The following is a 23944-nucleotide window of genomic DNA, read 5'->3' as shown; positions in this document are numbered from 1 at the left end:
TTCTGGTCTCTGCGCATGGTTATTGGTGCTCCGCAGCCTGGGTCCTGACAGTTTGACTCCGCCACCCTAAGCACCAATTAACCTAAGGCCAGAATGTCTACAGGAACCGGGGCGGAAGCCCAACCACTCAGCTACACCATTTCCAAGGAAGAATTCGACAGGATCCGAGATACTCTCCGAACACAGGAGGGTGAAATTCTGGGCTTGAAGGAACGCGGAGCGCACCTCCCTGCCCTAGCGCTTCCAACCAAGTTTATTGGAGAAGCCTCCAAGGTTCATGTTTTCCGTCGCCAGTGCCAGGCGTACATAGAAGCCCGCCAAGCCGAATTTCCCCACGAGGATGTCCAAGTGGCGTGGATTTACAGTCTCCTAGATGGGCCTGCGGCCAATTGGGCGACGGCGCTGTTTGATGCGGGTTCCACGCACCTAAGCTCCGTGCAAGGTTTCTTGAACCACCTCAGGAAGACCTGGGGGATCGAGGACAACGAGGAGGCGGCCGGCCATAAACTCCGGCGACTCCTTCAAGGGGACAGGCCGTTGTCCCGGTACATAGCCGAGTTCCGGGTGCTGGCTCAGAACACCGGTTGGAACGATATCGCCCTCAGAGGACAGTTTCGTGAGGGCCTTAACTTCGAGATGCAGGAAGAAATCTCTAAGGTGGATCCTCCAGAGACCCTTGAGAGACTCATTAATCATTGTCTACGAGCCGAAGTCCTACTTGCCAACAAAAAACAGTGGCTCCGAGGTCAGAGTGGAAGAGCCGGGGTGAGACCCCCCGCTTCTACCAGTATTCAGCCATGCCCAGTATGGAAATCCCCTCCGCCAGCCCCAAACCCCATGGGAAGCGAGGAAGAACCGATGCAGTTGGGCAATGTGCGCCCCAGACTGGATGTTGCCGAAAAGGCCCGCTGCCAACGTTTGAATTTGTGTTGGTACTGCGGGAATGGGGGCCACCTCGCCAGAGAATGTCCAGCCAAAAAGAAGCCCGCCGCCCGCCTGGCAGCGGCGTCCTCCGTGGAGCCGGAAACGGCCGAGGCGGCTGGAGCCAAGCCTGCGGGGGAAGCCAGTGACCGGGTGTAGAGAGGCTCGCCAACCCGGTCAAAAACCCCACTCAAGAGCCTATTTCTCCTAGTGGTCACGTTGTGGTCAGCGAAAAAGGACCCGTCATGATCCATGCCATGATAGACTCAGGAGCAACAAACAATTTCATCGATAGAGAGTATGCTGACTCTCTGGGATTACAATATCATGATTTCAAGAATGCCCGGGTGGTGCAGGCTATAGATGGCCGTCCCCTAAAGACGGGTCCAGTAAGCCAATGGACTGAACCCACCAGAATGTGGATAAGGGAACACATGGAAGAGATTTCCTTCTTCGTTACCGAAGTGCCCCACTTCCCTGTGATTTTGGGAATTCCATGGCTGACACTCCACGACCCAAACATCTCCTGGACCAACAGAGAACTACAGTTTGCTTCAAAGTATTGCCAAAACCATTGTCTAGTAGCCAAGGTCTGCCATGCCACAGACGCTGAGCCCATCATCACCTTGCCCAAGAAATATTCAGACTTCTGGGACGTTTTCAATGAAAAGGAAGCCGAGAAACTACCCCCACATAGACCCTACGACTGTGCCATTGACTTGGTGGAGGGGGCCCCGATCCCACGAGGACACCTCTACTCCTTGACTGAACCAGAGCAAGAAGCTCTCAGGGAGTTCATAGAGTCAAATCTTCGCAAGGGATTCATCAGACCCTCTCAATCCCCAGCTGCTTCCCCGGTGATGTTTGTGAAAAAGAAGTCAGGGGACCTACGCTTGGTTGTGGACTATAGAGCATTGAATAATATCACGAAGCGGAACCGCTACCCCCTGCCTTTGATCTCGGACCTATTAGACCGGCTTCGAGGGGCCAAGGTTTACACCAAGCTGGATCTCCGGGGGGCTTACAATCTAGTTCGCATCAGGGAGGGGGACGAATGGAAAACCGCCTTCCAGACCAAATTCGGATTATTCGAGTCCCTGGTCATGAATTACGGATTATCCGGAGCTCCCGCAACATTCCAGCATTTTGTCAACGATATCTTCCAGGATTATCTAGATCGGTTCTTGATCATATACTTGGATGATTTTTTGGTGTTTTCTAGATCACAATCGGAGCACGAGAAACACGTCAGAATGGTGCTACAACGATTGCGGGACCATGGACTATATGCCAAGTTAGAAAAATGCGCCTTTGATCTACAAGAAGTAGACTTCCTGGGGTACCGCGTCTCGCCACAAGGGCTCTCCATGGACCCGGCAAAGGTTTCAGCAGTATTGGAATGGCGGGCGCCAACCAACAAGAAGGAAGTGCAACGTTTCTTGGGGTTCGCGAACTACTACCGCAAATTCATCCCAGACTTTGCCCGCTGGTCTGACCCAATCACCAGCTGCATCCGTGGGAAACAGCCTTTCCGCTGGACGGAGCAAGCAGAGAAAGGGTTCCAACAACTAAAGAAGTTATTCACGACCCAGCCAATTCTACAGCACCCTGATCCTAAAACCCCTTTTGTTGTGCAGGCTGACGCCTCTGATGTGGCAATTGGGGCTATACTCATGCAACCAGTGGGAGAACACCTTCATCCTTGTGCCTATTACTCCTGTCAACTAACAGCCCTAGAGAGGAATTACACCATTTGGGAGAAAGAACTTTTGGCCATAAAGGCAGCCTTTGAAAATTGGAGACATTGGTTAGAAGGTGCCAAATTTCCCATTGAGGTTCACACTGATCATCAAAATTTGGAACACCTAAGGACCGCAAGAAAGCTAAATCAAAGGCAACAGCGCTGGGCTTTATTCTTTGAACGTTTTGATTTCCAGATCCATTATGTAACCCCGGCTCAGACCAAGCAGGCAGATGCTTTATCACAGAAACCCGAGTATGCTGCAGGGCGCAGAGAGACCTTCGAATCTCGATTGCTGCAGCCCGAGAACTTTGCCACGCTCACAGTGGGAAACACCAAATCCACTTCAATTGAACCAACTCCTTCCAACCCAGAACCCCTTTGCGCTCAAGAAATTAGAGCCAGCCAGCAGGCAGATGCCTGGGCTCAAGAACAGATTCGCCAAGGACTACATTTCCCTTTCTCTCTTAAGGATGGGCTACTGTGCTACAGGAATCATGTTTACATCCCTCCAGGCCCCGGCAGAGAAAAGGCACTTCGTCTGTGTCATGACAGCAAGCCAGCAGGGCACTTTGGACTCTTTAAAACTATGCACTTGATTCTACGAGATTTCTGGTGGCCCAAGATCCGCAAGGATGTGGAGAAATATGTCAATACCTGTCCTGTATGTCAGCGCTCCAAGACACGAAGGGAGAAGCCCTCGGGGCTACTACATCCTCTCCCCACTCCTTCTCGCCCATGGGAGATAATTTCCGCGGATTTTATCACTGACCTACCACCTTCCCTTGGATTCACCACGATCCTAGTGGTGGTGGACCTTTTTACCAAGTTGGCCCATTTCATTCCCTGCGATGGTCTCCCCACGGCCAAAGAGACTGCAGATTTATTCCTTCAGCATGTTTTCAGACTACATGGATTGCCCAAGAGTTTAGTCACGGACCGTGGATCTCAATTCACCTCTCGTTTCTGGAAGGCACTACAAAAACTATTGGGCATAGACTCTCGTTTATCTTCAGCTCACCATCCCCAAACGGATGGGCAAACTGAGCGCACTAATGCCACTTTGGAACAATACCTTCGCTGTTATGTAAACTACCAGCAGGACAATTGGACTTCCCTGTTACCTCTATCGGAGTTTGCTTACAACAATGGTGTCCAGGCTTCAACTAAAGAAACCCCGTTCTTTGCAAACTACAGCTTCCACCCACGTTTCTTCCCTTCTGTCATTGAATCTTCAGAAGTCCCTGCAGCGGAGGACTGGTTACAATAACTTACAGCGGTGCAACAACTCTTGCACCAACAACTGGATCAAGCCAAGGAGGACTATAAACGCCACGCTGACGGCCATCGCCAGCCGGGCCCCGAGATCAAGGTAGGAGACCGGGTCCTATTGTCCACTCGCTTTTTGCCCTCCCACGGTCCTTGCCGGAAGTTAGATGCCCGTTTCATTGGTCCCTACCCAGTGGTGGCGCAACTTAACCCCGTGACTTTCAAACTCCAACTTCCGCGCTCCATGCGCATTCATCCGGTGTTTCATCGTTCCCTGCTCCTTCCGGCGGATGGGGTACGCCCCGATGTGGTCCAGCCAGCCCCCGCCCCTGTTTTGGTGGACGGGGAGGAGGAATTCGAGGTTCAGGACATTTTGGATTCTCGCTTTCATCGCCGCCGCCTTCAGTATCTCATTGACTGGGTGGGTTTTGGCCCCGAAGAATGCTCTTGGGAAGACGCTTCCACAGTCCATGCCCCCGATTTAGTCCACCGTTTCCATCAGGCCTACCCTGCCAAGCCGCGGCCCCGCACCTCGGGAAGGGGGCCCATTTTTGAGAGGGGCCTTGAGGAGGGGGATAGTGTGATGTTTCATGGGCCTTGTAGTCCCGTTCCTAGTACTATTGTGGCAGACAAAGAGGAAAACATGGGATTTACACCGTTTCAGCCAGAAATGGAGCCCCTGCACCTGCAGGATGTTTGCCCTCAAGAAGTTAGCCAAACAAGCCTTGGGCAGAATTCTCCCCCGTTTTCTCGAAAGGACAATTATAATAAAGATAGAGGCGCTAGGGAGGCGAATCGCAGAAGCGCCAGAATCGCAGCCAAACAATTAGCTGATTAGGTCTGCTTCCCTTGGGAAATTCTAAGGAGTCATGCATCTGGACAGAGATGAGTTTCACTTCTGGCGGGAAACGAGACCCTATTTAGGGGTTTTGCCGCGAAGGAAACCTTGCGGAGTCAATTCATCAGCTTCAGGAGTGAGATCGTGTGTAGACTTCGTACTCCAGTTCCTGTTCCCCGGATCAAGTTTCCAGCCTTGCCTCGTTCCACGGACTTCTATGGACTCAGTTCTTGTTTCATGTTTGTCTTGTTTCAAGTTTGATCTTGCCAAGTTTCAAGTCTTGCCTTGCCTTGCGTTTTAAATACGGACCTTGCTTCCAAGTTCCAAGCCTTGTTCTCCAGTTTCCTTCGGATTTACCTTAAGCCTCGAAAGACTATGGACAGTTCCCCACACTATAGCTTGCCTAATAGTGTGTGTTTCGGTTAAGTGGATTATAACTTTGGACTCTAATATCACATATTGGACATTGTTTTCCTGGACTATATTTGACCTTTCCTGAAAGGTCTACTTCTGAACTATATTCTACACTTGTTTTTATTGACTTTATATATTTCCTTAATAAAGATATTAGATAGATTCTGGTCTCTGCGCATGGTTATTGGTGCTCCGCAGCCTGGGTCCTGACAAAGTGTGAGTAGATTAATAGGTACTGCCCCAGCAGAAAGGTAATGGCATTCCATTCTATCATGCCGGCCACATGACCTATGAGGTGTCTATGGACAATGCTGGCTCTTCAGCTTAGAAATGGAGATGAGCACCATACCTCAGAGTTGGACACTAGACTTCATGTCAAGGGGAAACCTTTACCTTTACTAAGCCCAGAAATTATAGTAAAAATCAACAAAAGAATGAAATGATCCCTGAATATGAGACTTTTTCAGTGATTCACACATCTTTCTTTATTACGGTTGGGAATAATTCAGTTTCCATGGATGCATTTGCTGATGTTGGTTGTTTTGTATTATTTGTTTCAGAGGTGATTGCAACTATCATGCTGATTGAGTTGAAAAGAAAGTCTCGCTTGTAGGTGGAATGTTTCTGAATGCAAACTGTAATATATTGTTATTGATTATGATTTGGTAGCTGACGAAAGCCTCCAGTGAATGTTAAGCATTCCACAGGCTGCAGTGTTATTGAACAATGCTTCAAAATATTTATATGGATTTTATGGCAAGAAAAACCCCTTCCTAACAGCAAATAATTGTTTTAATATTGATATAGTCCCATGAGTTACTATCACAGCAAGCAAGGCTTGGGCTAGATGTAGTTTAATTCCACAACCCTTGAGATTGTGCTAGCATAACAAACAGGCCCTGAATGCCATATATGTGTCAGCACAGTAGCAACAATATCAGGCACTATCTCTCAATGAAATACTACAGTGGTAAAGCTTCAATTGGCAAAGAAATACACACCATGCAAAAAGTGGATGGAAAAAACAGTTAATTAACTTTTTCCATCTTAAAGATCTTTGGGTCAAAATGGAATCAGCTGTTGTGTTACAACTGTACACACTGTCTGCATAGTTGTGCATATAACAGCTTGTAACTGCTATAATTCAATAGCAGTCATCCAAGCACAATAGCATCACCAATATTTCTCACTGCAACCATATATGCGAGCCAAGCTACATGGTAGACTGTTTTTGGAGGATGGGGTGATTTTAATTGATACTTTCCAAGTAGAAAAGGTGCAATTTACCCAGCTGCAATTTTACCAATCCCCCCAACATATACACACATATAGCTTTTAGACATGAGTAACACATCTGTAAATCATTAGGTATGTGAAAGAGTTGCATTTAAACAGGGAATTTCAACTCATGTGGAAGATATGATGCCATGTGGTCTCTTATTCTTGAAAGATTCTGTGGTTTGGGAGGGAGTGCCCTAAGGATGGCCTTCCGTTTAACAGCCAGCGCAAGTAACCATGATGACTTGAATTACTCTTGGGGTTTGGTGCTTCTGAAAACCTGGCCTTTTACACCATACTTTGTTTGTCTGGTCTCTTTATTTTGTGATGGGGGACAATCAACTCATGTGGAGGGTATGGGGCCATGTGGTCTTACCCTGCTGACAAAATCTGCATTGGTCCCTCCTTGTCCACTTCTGAATTCTCTGTTACAACAGAATTAAGGGGATTACATTCACCAAAAATGCAGAGAAGCACATTTCAACTTATTTCTTGCAGTGTGGAATGAGTGGAGCTGGAAATGTTGGAAGGATGTCCTTTCTGCATTTTGTTCTAGGCATGCTTTATGTTCTTGTGTGCTTTCAAGTTATTATTTTTTTATTTATGTGACTGCAAGGCAAAGCTATCATGGAATTTTCTTGGCAAAGTTTGTTCAGAGGGAATTTGCCCTTGCCTCCCTTTAAGACTGAGAGAGCATGACTTGTCCAAGGTCTCAGTAGGTTTCCATGTCCAAATAAGGATTCAAACCCTGGTTTCCAGAGGTGTGGTCTAATGCTCAAATAATTAAATCTCTTATTTAAACTTAACACCTGAATACAGTTATTGTTTCTCTACTGAAGTACCTGTATGTTCTAATGTTTCTTTGTGTTGTCGAAGGCTTTCATGGCCGGGATCACAGGGTTGTTGCATGTCTTTCGGGCTGTGTGGCCATGTTCCAGAAGTATTCTCTCCTGATGTTTCGCCCACATCCATGGCAGGCATCCTCAGAAGTTGTGAGGCAATGCCTGCCATAGATGTGGGCGAAACGTCAGGAGAGAATATTTCTGGAACATGGCCACATCCCGAAAGACATACAACAACCCTAATGTATGTTTCCTTTCTGGGAGCTAATTTAGTTTTTAGTTTTACTTCATCTGCATAACTAATATTTAAATTTTGATTATATGATACTTTTTATTGTTTCTTGTACTTATAAGATTCTGTGTTCAGGACATAAGCATTTACTAACCAGTCCATTTTAAATTATGAATTTTAACTTTACATTTTATTAGTATTTGTGTTCTGTGTATTTCAATATATGCATTTTAATTGGATTATATTTATCTGCATGTCTTAGTTATGTTGTACCCTGCCTCGAGCAATGCAGATTAATAATAATAATAATAATAATAATAATAATAATAATAATAATAATAATAATTGTTGTTGAGGATGTTGTTTCTTGTACATGTCCAACTGTTTGCACACACATTTACTAGTTCAGTGCTAATATGAGTGCTAAAAATGTTACTGGATATAGAGGAGCTGCTACCAGCTTCACCTAGCATCTCCAATGGAGGTTTTTAACATGGCATCAATCTGTTTCATTCAATGATTATAATTATTGCAGGGGTTTCAAATGTTGCGTTTCACTCAGTACCAAATATTACATCCTCTCTTGATTTCCAGTTCTTACATTTGTTTGCTGTTGTCTCTTTTCCTATTATGCAAAATCCATTAAGGGATAAAAGATGGAATTATTGAATGAATGAATCTTCTATCTAGCAATCCCAAGGTGAACCTATCATAGGGATTTCTTATTAAAATGTGTTCAAAGAGGGTTTGTTCTTGCCTTCCTCTGTGGATGAAAAAGTGTGACTTGCCCAGGTTCATTCAGTGGAACTCCATGACTCAGTGGGAATTCAAAACTTGGTTTCCCAGAGTCCTAGTCCAACTTTGAAACTCTAGATCAGGGGTCCCCAAACTTTTTAAACGGGGGGCCAGTTAACAGTCCCTCAGACCGTTGGAGGGCCGGACTATAGTTTTTTTAAAAAAATATATGAACAAATGCCTATGCACATGGCACATATTTTATTTTGAGGTTAAAAAAAGAAACAAATACAGCCTCAATGTTAATAATAATAATAATAATAATAATAATAATAATAATAATAATAATAATAAAGAGGGTTGGAAGAAACCCTTGGGCCATTTAGTCCAACCCCCTTCTGCCTTTCTGCACCAAAAGCACAGCAAGGAACCCCTGACAGATGGCCACCCAGACTCAATGTTACTAATAATAATAAAATAATGGAGAGGGTTGGAAGAGACCCTTGGGCCATTTAGTCCAACCCCCTTCTGCCTTTGTGCACCAAAAGCACAGCAAAGCACCCCTGACAGATGGCCACCCATCCTCAATGTTACTAATAATAATAAAATAATGGAGAGGGTTGGAAGAGACCCTTGGGCCATTTAGTCCAACCCCCTTCTGCCTTTGTGCACCAAAAGCACAGCAAAGCACACCTGACAGATGGCCACCCATCCTCAATGTTAATAATAATAATAATAATAATAATAATAATAATAATAATAATAATAATAATAATAATAATAATGGAGAGGCCCCACTAAGGCCTCCAGCCCAGGGAGAAATCCGAAATAGCAATATACTCCAGATTTCTCCCAGGACTGGAAGCCTGAGTGGGGAAAGAAACTCTCCCTCACTAAGGCCTCCAACCCAGGGAGAAATCCGGAGTATATTGCTAATCAAGAATAGCAATGTACTCCAGATTTCTCCCAGGACTGGAATTCTGAGTGGGGAAAGAATCTCTCCCTCACTCAGGCCTCCAGCCCAGGGAAAAATCCGGAGTATATTGCTAATCAAGAATAGCAATATACTCCAGATTTCTTCCTGGACTGGAAGTCTGAGTGGGGAAAGAAACTCTCCCTCACTCAGGCCTCCAGCCCAGGGAAAAATCCAGAGTATATTGCTAATCAGAAATAGCAATATACTCCAGATTTCTCCCAGGACTGGAAGCCTGAGTAGGGAAAGAAACTCTCCCTCACTCAGGCCTCCAGCCCAGGGAAAAATCCGGAGTATATTGCTAATCAGAAATAGCAATATACTCCAGATTTCTCCATGGACTGGAAGCCTGAGTGGGGAAAGAAACTCTCCCTCACTCAGGCCTCCAGCCCAGGGAGAAATCCGGAGTATATTGCTGATCAACGTATTGCTAAACCTGGAGGAAACATACCTTAGTAATTAATAATTAATTAAATAATAATTAAAATACCTTTTGATCAGCAGTAAAAGGTAAGGCTCCTCCACAGCTTATGCAGGGAGAGTGGGGAGCCAGGTGAGGCTCAAAGGCTCATAGAGCAGAAAAGTGGCCGGGAAGGCGGAAAGGCAAGTCTCCAAGGCTTGTGCAGGGAGCGGGACAATGCAGGAAAGGGAGGAAAGCTGCCGCGGGCCGGATAAATGGCTCCGGCGGGCCGGATCTGGCCCGCGGGCCTTAGTTTGGGGACCCCTGCTCTAGATCATGCGAACTCTTGGAAATGCCCCCATGAGGACTTTCTTTGTTAAGAGACATGGTTTTGTGAATTCCCATGCTAATTATTTAATATTGACCATATATTCTGCATTTTATTTTCTCTTAACCCCACTGTCAACAATCTTGCTCCAACTGTGTGGTTTGTATATACATACCAGACATTTCAGTTAATATTTCACACATCAGGTGAAGTATGCTATAGACCACAAAAGTTCATGCTATAATAAATTGGTATGAATTTAATGCAGCTCAGAACTTTTTCTTGTAGCATTAAACATGTAAGTAATGCTGTAATATGTCCTCCAGGTAATAACCCAGGCCAGCGGAAGTATATCTCATCATACTATTCATACACAACCTGTGGGCAAGCAATTTGACAGAGTGGATGACTTTTTCATTCCATCCACAAACCTTCTCATCACTCATATAAGGTAGGTGGGATATTAAATATAAAATGGCAGAGAATCAGAGCTGGAACTTTGATCACTATTTAATATTTATTTTCAATAATAAATATATAATAATATATTCTTATAAAGAACTCATGAAATGTGGTCACCACACATTATTTTCATAATAGTATTAGGAATAGGAAGTAGAGTAAAAAATATTGACCAAAATCTCACCATGGGCAACCTTGTTAATTAAAGATATGAATCCAGGTGTCTTTAATCCTAAACTAATCTATTGCAATATTGCCATAAATACTGGATAGAATGTGAATTCAGTTTCAATTTTGTATTGTTCCTAGGTTCATTTCTGTTACTGAAGCTTTGCATTCTTATTTGGGGATATTTATTCTGTCTTCCTACACTTTGTCATGTGTGGAAATTCATATTCTGTGGTACCCATGGCTAATAATATTTGACATTATTGCTCTATCTCAGAGAAGAAATTTAGAGTATATGAAAATATATGGTAGATTGGTTCTAATATTCAGCTTGGATCATTCTGATTCTAGGAAATGTATTTATTCTGTTTGATTAATGAGATAACCTTTTCTTATACAGTTCATCCCTGACCATTGTTAATCTAAATAACATGGATGACCTTTCCTCCTGTAAATTCAGAGGGGGAAATAAAATAAGGCATGGTTCATGTAAGAGGTTTGGAGGGAATTTGGCTGGTAGGTTAGATCCTTAATTATTTCTGCTTCCGAGTTTAAAATGAGAAGGAAAATGTACTCAAAATGTATCTACTCCTTTTTTTGACTTTTCCACATTTCAATGTGTTACTCCTGGAAAATCAATCTCCACCCATGGCTCAGGTCTCTTGTAGGCTGCAACAGGGTTTTCTTTCAAATTGCCTTGAATTTGGCTCCATTAATCTTGTGACTCAGTCTGCAATCTGTAAGTGAAAGAATTACAATTGTTTCCAATCAGGGCTTATGGTTGCTCATTTTCATGCCTAAGATCCCTTGAAAGGTATGCAGGTGACACCCGACCAATCTATCCAAGACCCAGACTGGTGCCAAAAAACTGTCAGAGGAGAGGTGAGAAACCTAGGAAGATAATAAATTTGTTCACCCCAAAATTTCAAATTGAGATCTTACTATTTCTTTATTTTTTAACGTGTTTTCAAAACTAGACAGATGTTTACGTGCCTAAATTGTTCTTTTTTAGTACATATCAGTGGAATTGTGGGGAGGAGATGACAACAAGCAGTATTCTAGTCAGGCCCTATATCCCAGGATCTGATCCCAGGTTTTCTGTTTATCCCAGATTATCTGGCAGAGCTGACTCATATAATCCAGTTTAAAGCAGAAAACCTGGGATTAGATCCTGGGATATAGGGCCTGTCTGGAAGGACTTTAAGCAAGGACAGTCTTTGTAATTTTTCTTTTTTCTCTCTTTTTTTTTACTCCAAGTGTAGCTTGAAAGACAATTTTGGTGCAGTGAAAACTGCCCAGTGTACTACCATAGCAAAGCACAGCATGGAGTAATATGCTTTGTAAAAATCAATACACTTTGCAATAAAAAGCTGCTGTTATAAAAATTTCTGTATTTTACCATTATGTCAATGAGCCACACTGGGAGAAATCCATGCTGTTTAGATAAGTATCCACAGCCCAAGCAAACCAAATCCATGATTAAAACTTGCTATCAAGTTATTTCCAATACCCCTCCTCCTCAACAATATCTCAGTATTACGTTAGATGCGGCTTTTGGCTATATGATTAGATATATGGATTTTTGTAGGGGAAGAAATGATAAGTGGAGAATAGATGAACGTGAGTGGGCAAAGGGCATACAAAAGCACTTCAGTGTAATTTGTTCCAGATGGAACAAAAAGCGTGTAGTTTAGAAATAGGATGTTAAATTATGTACATCATACACAAGTAACCAAGCAGTGCCATTCTTCCATTTTCACTAGTATGTACGTATAAATTGAGCTAATTTTGTTTACTCGTCCCTTTGGAGGGGTGGGCTATATACTTCACTGAGAGAGAGAATTCTTGCAGACATGCATTGTTGTGTCTAGCTGTTCAGTTTATATAAATATACTAGTGAAACTACCTGGCCGGCTTTCCTTGGGTTCAGCCTTTCTATCCTAGCCTGGTTCTGCTTCTCCATCCCTGTACACATTCAGCTGTTAATAGATTTATCAGTTGCTGGGCTTTCCCCACCAGACTTCAGGAATAATTCTCTGAATCATCCATCAGCTTTTGTCAGTCTGGCAGTGGCTAATGGGATCTGGAGTCAAGAAATATCTAGGCTATTGAGTCTATAATCCTCTAGTAGAGACACCTTAGTCGTTAATACTTAGACTGAACAAAGTAATGGAATGAACATATTTCCTTCTTGTCCAAGTCGGAGACATCTATTCCTTTACAAGCTTTGTGCCATAGCCATGCACATCGCAACCATTTTTGCCTATTTCAATTGAAAGTTAGTTGAAATGCAGAAGATGGATTCTTCTTTCTATCGGGTCTGATCTGACCTTTGCTTCACCTTTAAACGTACAAAAAAAAATAATAATCAGTTTCCAAGGTGCTTATTCAAACAATATTTTCTTAAAGTTTTTTTCAGGTGAAAAATCTTTCTGGGCTCTGACAATGTATTAAATTGAGCAAGGAATTCAAATATGAACATGTATAAACCAGAACTTTCCCCCTCCTCTAAAGCTATATATTTAAATTTGTTCATTAATGAAAGAATTCAATTTGTCACAAATTGTTCATTGGTTTCAGAACTTTGAGAGTTGGTTTAAATAAAGAATGAACCATCTGAGAAGTATGTCAGGGAATGTTTTAAATTAAGTGCAGCAGAGAAATCCATCAAATTAGGAACAGCATGGAACAACTGTCTTTTAAAATGAAACTGTCATCAGTCATTGGTTTAAAAAAAAAAACCAAAGCTTCGATATCAGTGCCAGGAGAGAAGGGACAATAGGAAGTGAGCACCAGATTTTGAGCCATTTAATTGAGAACATTTCTTTTTAAAAAACATGGCATAAAATATATTGTTGTGTGCCCCGCCCATGCTTATACTACCATACATGAATCTGCACAAGCCCGAAGATCCTCAAGAAATGCTCTTATTTCAGTTAAATCATCTTATTTATGTAATCTATATCCCACCTTTCTTCCTATAGATGATGCAAGAGTGGCATACATTTCAAAAGCATACAATAATTTAACAATTGTTAATACAGAAGTTAGAATAAAGTTAAACACAAGTTTAAAACGGTTAAAACAACAAGTTAGAAACAACATTAAACGTTGCTTTAAAACATAATAAAATACAATGGCCCCTTGGTATACACTGGGCTTTGGTTTCAGGACTTCCCCATGAATATTCAAGTCCCATTATGTAAAATGGTGTAATAAAATGCTGCTCCTTATATAAAACAACAAAATCGAAGTTTTCTTTTGGGAGGTTTTGGAATACTTTGAAGCCATGGTTGTTCGCCTCCATGGTTGGTTGAATTCATGAATACAGAATCCATGGATATGAAGAGCTGACTGTAAAAACACTACATCCCCCATTAAAGGTTTTCTCTTCTTCTCTAAAACCAAAAGGTTTCCTTAAATGAAAATATCTCTACTTGTAGATGAAAAGAGAACTAAAACTTCAAAGTCACTGCACCTGAATGGCATGCAGACCAACAAGTCGCCCCTCGAACTTGCTTTTTGCCACACTTACTGGCAAAACAACACCGGGAGGGGGGCTCCCTGTGTGATAAGGTGGTAAGTCAGAACAGCTTTTATCAATCAAGGCAAAAATGGCTAAGTCAAGAAAAGCAGCAACTTGTTGTTGGACTAAAAATTAGAGTCAAACAGTGCTCAATTATTCTCTGCCCTTTCCTAAAGCCAGCCTGTTCAGGGTGAATGATATGGTTAGTAGATTCCTTGTCCTCCAATTTATTTAACAGGTGTTTACTATATAACTTATAGTCAAATACCAGAAGACTAATAAGCCATGGTTAGTAGCCAGCTGCAACAAATCACTATAACCAAGAGGTCATGAGTTCGAGGCCAGCCCATGTCGGAGTGAGCACCTGACAATTAAAATAAAAAATAGCCCTGCTCGTTGTTGACCTAAGCAACCTGAAAGACAATTGCATCTGTCAAGTAGGAAAATTTAGGGACCGCTTATGCGGAAGGCTAATATAACTGATTTACAACACCGGATGAGGTGTTGTAACTCCATCAAAAAGGACTCGTCATCACAGTGGATGATGAAACTGCATCTCCTCCTGTGGCCAGAATCGAGCATACCCTCACAAAGCCAGAAGCTGGGAAGTTAAATAGCCTTTGTGTCTGTCTGTCTGTGTTGTTTGTCTAATGGCATTGAATATTTGCCATATATATGTACACTGTGATCCGCCCTGAGTCCCCTTCAGGATGAGAAGGACAGAATATAAATACTGCAAATAAATAAATAAATAAATAAATAATCATGGAAAGAAACAACCACAGATTATTTTTAGCCCATTGGAATTATACCTATATTGTTAATATACCATTGCTGTGATGACATTTGCACAATAAAACAGGTATGATTGTATGTACACCAGTAGAAACGATATTACATAATTGTTTCTCATTCTTTTCCATCACAGCTAGGTCTAATTGTTTCCATTGTGTTCTAGCATATGTCTCTTTATTCTGTTTTAAAAGTGCCTTGTAAGATAGCCTGATAGAAGCTGAACTGTTAGGAGGAGCAGTATCATTATTTCGAAGTGCCTGTTGTGAATAATCCATTAATGATTTTCAGACAAATCTACATTAAAAATCAAATCATCTATTGGGTTTAAACTGTTTGTTACAGACCAACTTGGATCTAAGATTTTTACTACTACTACTACTACTACTAATAATAATAATAATAATAAAAATTTTATTTATATCCCTCAATGGGACTCAGGGCAATTTACAACAGATATCGGCAAACATTCAATGCTGTGAGAAGCTGAACAATGACAAAAATAACCAACCTCTCTAATCCCAAAAACAAATCCACATCTACATCAAAAATAATAACACATTATACTGCAACATTACTAGTAATATTATGTGTAATATATAAAATTATAATATTATTCTATATTATTCTATTGTTGTATAGTACTATATCACAATATATAACACACTACCAGTACATTATACTATTAGCATTATATAATATATTGTACCATATCTTAAGTTGTAGTATATTCAATATACAATACATTATATTACGTTATTAATATTACATATAATATACAAGCACTATTACATTACAATGTTATTATTTCTATATATTATTATATTGTGTATATTGAGGTTGATAATAGGTTGATAAGCATGTAAGGCAGTGGTTCTCAACTTGTGGGTACCCAAATGTTTTGGCTTTCAACTCCCAAAGATTGTAACAGCTGCTAAACTGGCTGGGATTTCTGGGAGTTGTAGGCCAAAACACCTGGGGATCCACTGATGTAAGATATCTAAATTAGAGTCTAAAATGTATTGAAATGATTTAAAAACATTACTCTCAATTAAGGATGGAGGTACCCAGATTGATTGAGCACCATACTTTCTCTTCTCCTACATGAATTCCATTTAGATTTTGAGAAGGATCTGGAGGCTGAAACAGTACAAAATTAAACAGCTTCAACAATGGAAAATGAAAATTTTCTACCCTATTGTTAACTTCAAATCTAGAAATGTCAGGAGCAGATTGGCAGAAACTTGTATATAACCATTGTGCTAGCTCACCTGTTGGTGATATAGGCAGAGGCCCTCAACATTAAGGATTTTATCACACCAACCCACTATTTCACTACAGTTGCATTAGCCTAGATAATAGATGCATATTAGATTGAGCACCTTGTATCCCTAATATCTGTTCAGTATTGCAGTTGTGCTGATCAACCATTGCATAGTCCCATAATCATACTTATACTTCTGACCCTGCCTTCCTTTGCTACTGTGGATGATGATGACGATGATGATGAAGAGGAGAAGGATTGCACAATTTCAGTCTCAAATCCACAAAAGCAAAGATATTTATAAAGTAAAAGCACAGATGAAGCCTATGGACTTCCCATCTGATCCAGGATCCACTGGTCAATATAGAAATAAGTCTATAATCCTATAAAAAACACGACACTGCTATCAGACCAAAGAAAATCTTGTCTTGTGTTGTTGGTCCTGTGTCAAACCACATGCTACTGCTTGTACACCTCTGCAGAGATTGTCCAGACCTGTGCCCTTCAATGCCAAAGATCCAAAGTGGGAGAGAAGGAGACAGACACTGGACTTCCAACGTTTGAAGTTCTGTTCCCAACTCTCATGCTCATGCCATTTAACCTGGCCTCTACCCATGGAGGTCAACAAAGCCATTTTCATGCCTAATCTCCTAGCTTCCATGGAGGAGGCTAGGAGATAAGTATCTTCTTTCATATGTGCAAAAATGAACTATTGGCATAATAGCCTAGAATTCATGGGAAGTTAATTTGTTTCATCTTTGAAATAACTCTTTCTTTTTGTCTGAAGTGCTAATGCTCACAGCAAGAATATTAAATCAGAAACTATTTTGATTTTAATACCTTGAAGCATTTTCAAAGTTATGCCTTCCTTTGAATGTGACAAATACATGTTTTAAGAACTTTGTTCTACTATTTCCAGTAGAACTTCAAAGAAAAAGAATGGACAATTTTAAAGACAGCACAATCGAATTGTATGTAAATTCTAGTGTCTCACAATGGTTGATTGATCATTCATGGGGAGTTCATGCTGAGAAACACTAAGGCACTAGAGCTTGTTCTAGGTTCCACTGCTATGAAGCTGTGAGAAAATAAAATATTCTTCAGTGTCTGCAAAATGGATGGTCCTGAATTGAAAAATTAATATTTCTGTTATATGTTAGAGATGCAAAGAACCTTTTCCATTTTTATCCTTTATGAGAAAAGATATCTCAGAAAGACCACAAGGTTCCAATCCCCTCCTCTAAAAAAAATAAGTTGTTGCAAGGCGTAATGTCCTTTGGTGGGAGGATAAAGTTCAGGTATTTTAGGAGGTTTTTTTTAACATTGTAGATTTTGCACAAGAAAAACAACATTTCTGTAAAAAAAAATATGTTAGTGCAAAGTTTTCATACTAAATGTGAAGTGATTTAGAATATACAAAATCATAATCTTATCCAGTGGGAGGAAAATTTTAACATTTTAATTCTTGTATGGAAGAATGAAACAAGTCAAGATTTACATCCCAGTAATGCCATTAATACAAGTTTATGTTTGCTCTAATTTATTTTAAGTGTATTTTTAAAATACATGTCTTGCAGACTACAGTTCATTGAATCCTCTCTGACATGAAAAAGATGCTCATAACATATCTTTCTGTTCTCTATGGTGAAAGTTAAGGTGCATTAATATGAAAAGTTCACCACATGACAGAAAACAGTCAGCAACCAGCTTTATAAAATCCTACTCATAAGGCTCTTTGAAAGAGAAAATTCTATGTTTGGGGAGAGCGAAAAAATGGTTGTCGGAATGCGAGAAAGCTTCCCTATTATTCTCATTGATGTTTTCACCTTGTCAAAGAGTGGCACTGCATGCTATCAGCACTCATTCAAAATAGGGTTCATGAAATGTATATGAGGGTGGCATTTTCTCAATTCCTTTTTTGCCTGCAATTTTAGTTCCCAGCATATATGTCGTATAGCTGTCAAATATATGCATTTTTCATGCAAAACACAGTATTGGTCTTATTTATGCCACATTATGGTAACCTTGTGTTTTCTCTCATTTTTGAAGTGCAAAGAGACATTTGTGAAATAATGGAGATACACAATATCTTTCATATGCTAATTCTTTTAAAAAAGATTTCAAAGGATGCTAATTCATAGAATAGTGTAGTCTTTATCCATAATTGATAAATCTGTTATGATTTTTATATATCTGCTGTAGACATTTTTTAGAAAATGTCTAATCTTAGGTCTATATGTGATGTATATTTTCTTTCTTGTTGTGGAAGAATACAATTGGATATGAATCCATAGTTGATTCATATTTGTAGTCATCATGAAGTCATTTTTTATTGTTTTATCATTTTATCCCACTCCCACCCTCCCCTCCTTGTACATCCAATTTATACAGCAAACTACAGAAGTTACATTTGAAATATCAATCTCAATCTTAATTTTTCCACTCCACATTTTAGCACATTCTCTAAATGGTTCCTAACTGGTTCCCGCATCCACTTGATTATTGCAACCTTTTCACATTTATCTATATTGCTCCAGTTGCAATTTGATATTTCCACATTTAACATATTAACTATATACTTATACCAAGTCATGACTATATCTCTATTGCCATAACTATAGCTCTTAGTCCAATTCTACTTTACCAGTAGAGGCATAAAGCACATGGAGAGAAGGGGATTCAATCTGCTGGTCATTTGGGTATGCAAGTGTGGTCATTTTTTAGGTTATTTATTTGGGTCAAATGAGTAGAGTAAAACATAACAATTTTTCCTCATGAGGAAGTTTAGAAGATAACATAAGTGACTTATACGGTACATATATTTTAACAATAGAAGGAAAAAGAGTTTAAAAAATGCATCTGTAATCACCCTTGTTCCCTACTTGTATCCATCCCTTTCCACTATCCCCCCCCCCGCTTCCTCTCCCATTCACCCCCCCTCACAGCCTTGCTGGTTGGAGGGAGGGGGTATTGGCCACATCATCCACCCAGCCCAAAATCCAGCAGAACTGATGATTGATGCTGGGCAAAATAGGTGTGGGAGCATTGGAACTGGGGGTGCTACTTGCAGAATTCTGGTCTTTAAAAAGAATTAAACAAATAAAAATAACCTCACCTAGGATGAAGCACAAAGTGTCCTACAACACAATCCAAAGTAGGCAGTGCTTGCTGTATGAAAGCTATATGGGTTCAGGTGGCAGCTTTGATTGCATTTGGTTCCTAATACTGAAGCATCGGCCTGAGAAGACTGCAACTAAGTTCAGAGGGACCAGGAAAAGGTGCAATTACATGGTTCATTGTCCCTGGTATTGCAAAAGTCCTAGTACAACAAAACTACAAGTCCTGATCCAATAAAACACTATGGTAGGGACAAAGGAAATTACCTCATTAATTTTTTCATTACATGCCTCTATTTCCACAAGGAAGTCATGAATAGGGATAAATATCTTACATCCTATATGGTGTTGTTTAAGCAAGACTTAAAACCCAAAAGTCGGTAAACAGCACCAGTCTTGATTCATTTGTACAGAACTGCTGTTTTTATTTTTGGCCTTCCTTGTAGCTGATTATTCTTCAGCTAATCTACATGCAAATGAGGAGGTTTGTGCTAAGAATAGCATCTATTTATGCTAAGAATAGTTACCAAAAGAAATATGTGTTGCTTCTTTTAATAGAATAATGTGCTTCTTAGGTGGAAGTTATCATCTCAGCCCTAAAAGAACATGAAATTCTGATCTTGACTTATTGGGTGGGACTTTGGAGACTAGGACAGATCTGTTCCTGGATTGGCTCATGACAGTCAAGATATAGAGAATATTTTCTATTTTTTTCAATTGCATAGATTGTCTGAACATATATTAAGACAATCTGCCACCAAATTGCTAGCCCTTGTAAGCAGTCTGACATCTAGCATGAACCCAAGGCAAGGAGTGCTTTCATTTCCCTTAGGTTTCTCCAGTTTTTTTTGCAAAAAGTCATACACAAACAGAGTAAGCAAAGAAGGACTGACTGGTTTTTTTTATCAAAAACATGCAAATGATCCATTTGGTGCTTCTTTTTAGTTTTTAAATGCCATGCAACAAAGCAGTGACTATCCCAATTTTTGAGAGCTGTAGAGTTGCACAGTTTCACAATTTTCACCAAATAGCAGCAGGAAATATCTCACTGTCTACAAGTGGGGAGAAATATGTCATAAGGTCTCATCTTTGAGCCAAGTGAGGATTTACGTCCCTACTGTGAATTGATCATGGCGCATCCTCCAGCCCAGCAGAAATAGAGTGGATTGGCAGTTCCCATAGCTGCCAATTTCAAGTGTTAGCTGAGTTTTGGGAATAGTGGTAAGCAATAAAAATGATACAACATTATTGTCTTTGAGGATTTATCGGTGACATGACGGGGATATTTATGCACCATCACTGAACTAGATCCCATTGTTCCAAATCAATGTATGCATCACCTACCTCAGTTCTCTATTTCTGAAAAATCCACATGCAGCTGTGTGTCAAGATAATAATACAGTATGAGAAGCTTTGAAAGTGCATTCAGTTGTGGCATGGCTGACTGCACACCCACTAGGCAGCACATTGCCCATATTAGGCAGACATCAATCAGCAGGCATCTTGCTTTTCTTACTGTTTGAACTAATTAATCTTAGACATGTCAAATACATCACTAACTCTAGTGGTGATGCAGAAATGAAATATAATGCTTTACTGTCCATGTATATGCTACTAAAAGCTCAAACAACAATGACTGCACTTAACATAATGTTTTATGTATGCTTATATTAGTTATTAGGCATGTGTGATCTATAAAAATGTTTCAAAGGCATTACAAAACTGGGGGCACTGGTGTTTCATTTCTAAAGTGTTTCTAAAGTATTGTTAGTGAAAATTTCATTACTGTAATGAGAGTAATGAAATTTTGTTACTGTTTCATGAAGGTAATTGTGGATGGGGTAAAATTCAGGGGCTCCTTTCTCCCTCATTTTTTACAGATATTAGGGTGAAAGTTGGTACAATGGTAGAGGATATGTACCATTGTTAGCCCATCAAATTTCAGAATGTTTCACTTATACACAGATGTTTGGGGAGTTTTCAAAGTTTTTATAAACAACATTTTTAAAGACCTACAAAAGCCATCTCCTTGAATAATCTACACAATGACACAAGATAATAGGGGATTATTTTCCCAAATGATCATAAATATTCATACATCTACTGATTTTAGGGAACTTTTTAAAATTTTGACAAAATTGTCTTTAAAAAAAAAGCAGCAAAAGCTATCTCATTGCATGTCTCTTATAATATTATATATAATATATGAACTGGAAGGGGCCCCAGTTCAACCCCCTCCTTTCTGCCATTTCAGCAAAGGACACTCTCAAGGTATCCCCGACAGATGGCCATCCAGCCTCTGAATGGTGATGATGATGGTGATGATGGTGATGATGAAAATATGTTCCTAGTTTGAAAGTGTTATTTCCTGTTTAATTGTGTAGTCCTTACTTTAAAAGTAGTTGTATTCCAGAAACTTCATTTTTGTGCCAAAATTTATGTTAAATTGGTGGATACTCTACAAGATGCTAGAGTAAATGTGCCATAGCATGATGTCCCTCCCGCAAGAACAAAGTTTTTTCCATTTAATAAACTTTCCTCATGTTTATATGATAGAACCAATTAGGAAATGACATTTATAACCCATAATAGTGTGGAATATCAACCAATTTACAGTGCTGAGCACTGTATTCTGGGAAATGTAGTTTAGGGTAAGGCCTTTTGCATTCTCTACCATAGGGCTCCTCATCTTCTCAAACCACATTTCCCAGAGTTCCGTGCTTCTTCTCAGTGAACACAGCTTTCTCCTTCCTTTCTCTCTATTAATAGCAAGAGGCTATTAATTTACAGAGGAATGGGAGCCTTTTTGGCTTTGCTTTGCTTGCTTGCCATAAACATGAAGCTGCCTTTGGGAGGGATCCTTCCAAGATTTATAAAATACAAACAAAAGAGGAATGGGTAAGTTTCCATTCTTAAATTTTAGGTGTGGGTCACGCACACGTGTTGCTAATCACTTCAGAAGTACAGATTTTACTAATTGTAATACGATTTTAGAAACTTTAGTAAATTTTTGCACCAGCCTATTAGTTATATTCTGTTAATTATACTATCTTGGTTTTTAAAAGCCAAATATGCTTTGGGATTTTTTTTCCTCAAGAACTCAGAAATGCCTGTTGTAGTTGTTGAGTTTTCATTAAAGAAGTTGATTTGCAGCTTTCACAAAGGGACTAACTCTCCTATGCTTTTTCTATTTTAAAAAAATCTGATAGAATCACCTCCTCATTTGCATGTACATTAGTTGGAGAATAATCAGACCCAAAGCTTGTTCTTAATCTTTATCAAATAGAGAGAAAATTGCATTACATGATCAAATGGGGATTTTAATCTTCTTAATTTTAAAATCATTTTAAATTAAAACTGCTTTTATAACATTTATTTTCACTCAGTGACTGATTTGCATTCATAGTATTATTAAGGGTGGGATCCAGTCATGCCATTTCATTATCTCACTGTAAACATTTGTGTCAAGTAGAAACAGATTAGGGGGAAAGGAAAACACCATTCGTAATTGCTAACTTTGTTGTTGTGATATATTTCAACATGGTATAGAAATTTTCTGTTAATGACACAGCAATGGGCCTTTCCACAATAAGTAATTATAACACATTGACTCCACTGTAACTGGCATGGTTCTATTCTATGGCACAATGACTTTAATTATGCAAACACATTCCTGCCACCTGAAGAAACTTGAGTGTCTAGACCCAGAGTTCAATTCACAAACACACTGATACTGAAAACTTGTGTCTTCATGGGCATTGCTGGATTTAGGACAAATGAGGCCCTGTACTAGGCAGGTTATGGGTCCTCTTACTTGAACCGTGGAGGAAGTAGGCCCAGTAGACCTAACCTGCCTGGTTTGTGATAAACTTCAATAAACTATCAACTTTATCATTATGTCAGAACAGAACACCTTCAGATTTAAAATTACTGCAATAAGCAAAATCCATCATAAAAATGGGGAGGCAGACAGAAAGATTCTCCCCCACCCCCACCCCCACCCCCGGCCAACAGGACCCTGTGCTTAAGTATATATTAGCACAATGGTAAATCTGGCATTGTTCATGAGGATGTAACCTCATCCACACAATCCAGATCCTTATTTCCTGATCTTCCATTTGATTCATTAATTCCTTTAGGCAACAGTTTAGAACCAAAACAGCTTCCTTGGACTGAGGTGAAAAAAGAATAATAGAGCTGGTATCATCAGCATACTGATTACACCAGACAAAATCCAGACAATTTTTTTCCAGTGCCTTCAAGTAAATTAATTTTGAGTGAACAGTATGAAGCCAATCTTTTGCATATTTACTTAGTAGAGGACCCTCTGTGTACCAGTGCAATTAGTTAATTTTAGTAAACATATCCATAATCATATCCTTGTATGTGGGATCACAGACATAATTGGAAGTAAACTCCACTGAACTGTCAGGGGCTTATATCAGAGTAAATATTCATAGGATCTTGCAATAAATGACTGAAGTTAAAAACAAAATATAATTTGCTTTCTTTCTTGTTGTTGCTGTTCACACAGTGTTTTAAAATGAGCCAATTACTTTTAACTCCTAGTCACCCAACAATTTGGCCCATATATGTCTATAGAACATAACACAGTGTTCCTCAAAAAGCATAAAGGTGAGGGTTC

General features: G+C 40.0%; 1 protein-coding gene across 2 annotated transcripts in view; it reads left to right on the top strand.

Moving 5' to 3' along the window:
* fstl5 (follistatin like 5) overlaps positions 1-23944 on the top strand; it is a 452120-nt gene that overhangs the window by 416317 nt on the left and 11859 nt on the right. For both annotated transcript variants that reach the window (XM_062981258.1, XM_062981257.1), the window contains one exon: positions 10298-10422. In XM_062981258.1, the coding sequence (XP_062837328.1) occupies positions 10298-10422 (125 nt within the window). The remainder of the gene's footprint in view (positions 1-10297; positions 10423-23944) is intronic.

This window comes from Anolis carolinensis, chromosome 5, assembly GCF_035594765.1.
Source record: "Anolis carolinensis isolate JA03-04 chromosome 5, rAnoCar3.1.pri, whole genome shotgun sequence".
In the NCBI taxonomy this organism is placed as follows: domain Eukaryota; kingdom Metazoa; phylum Chordata; class Lepidosauria; order Squamata; family Dactyloidae; genus Anolis; species Anolis carolinensis.
The sequence above is the reverse complement of the archived record's forward strand: the minus strand, read 5'-3'. Positions and strand labels throughout refer to the sequence as shown.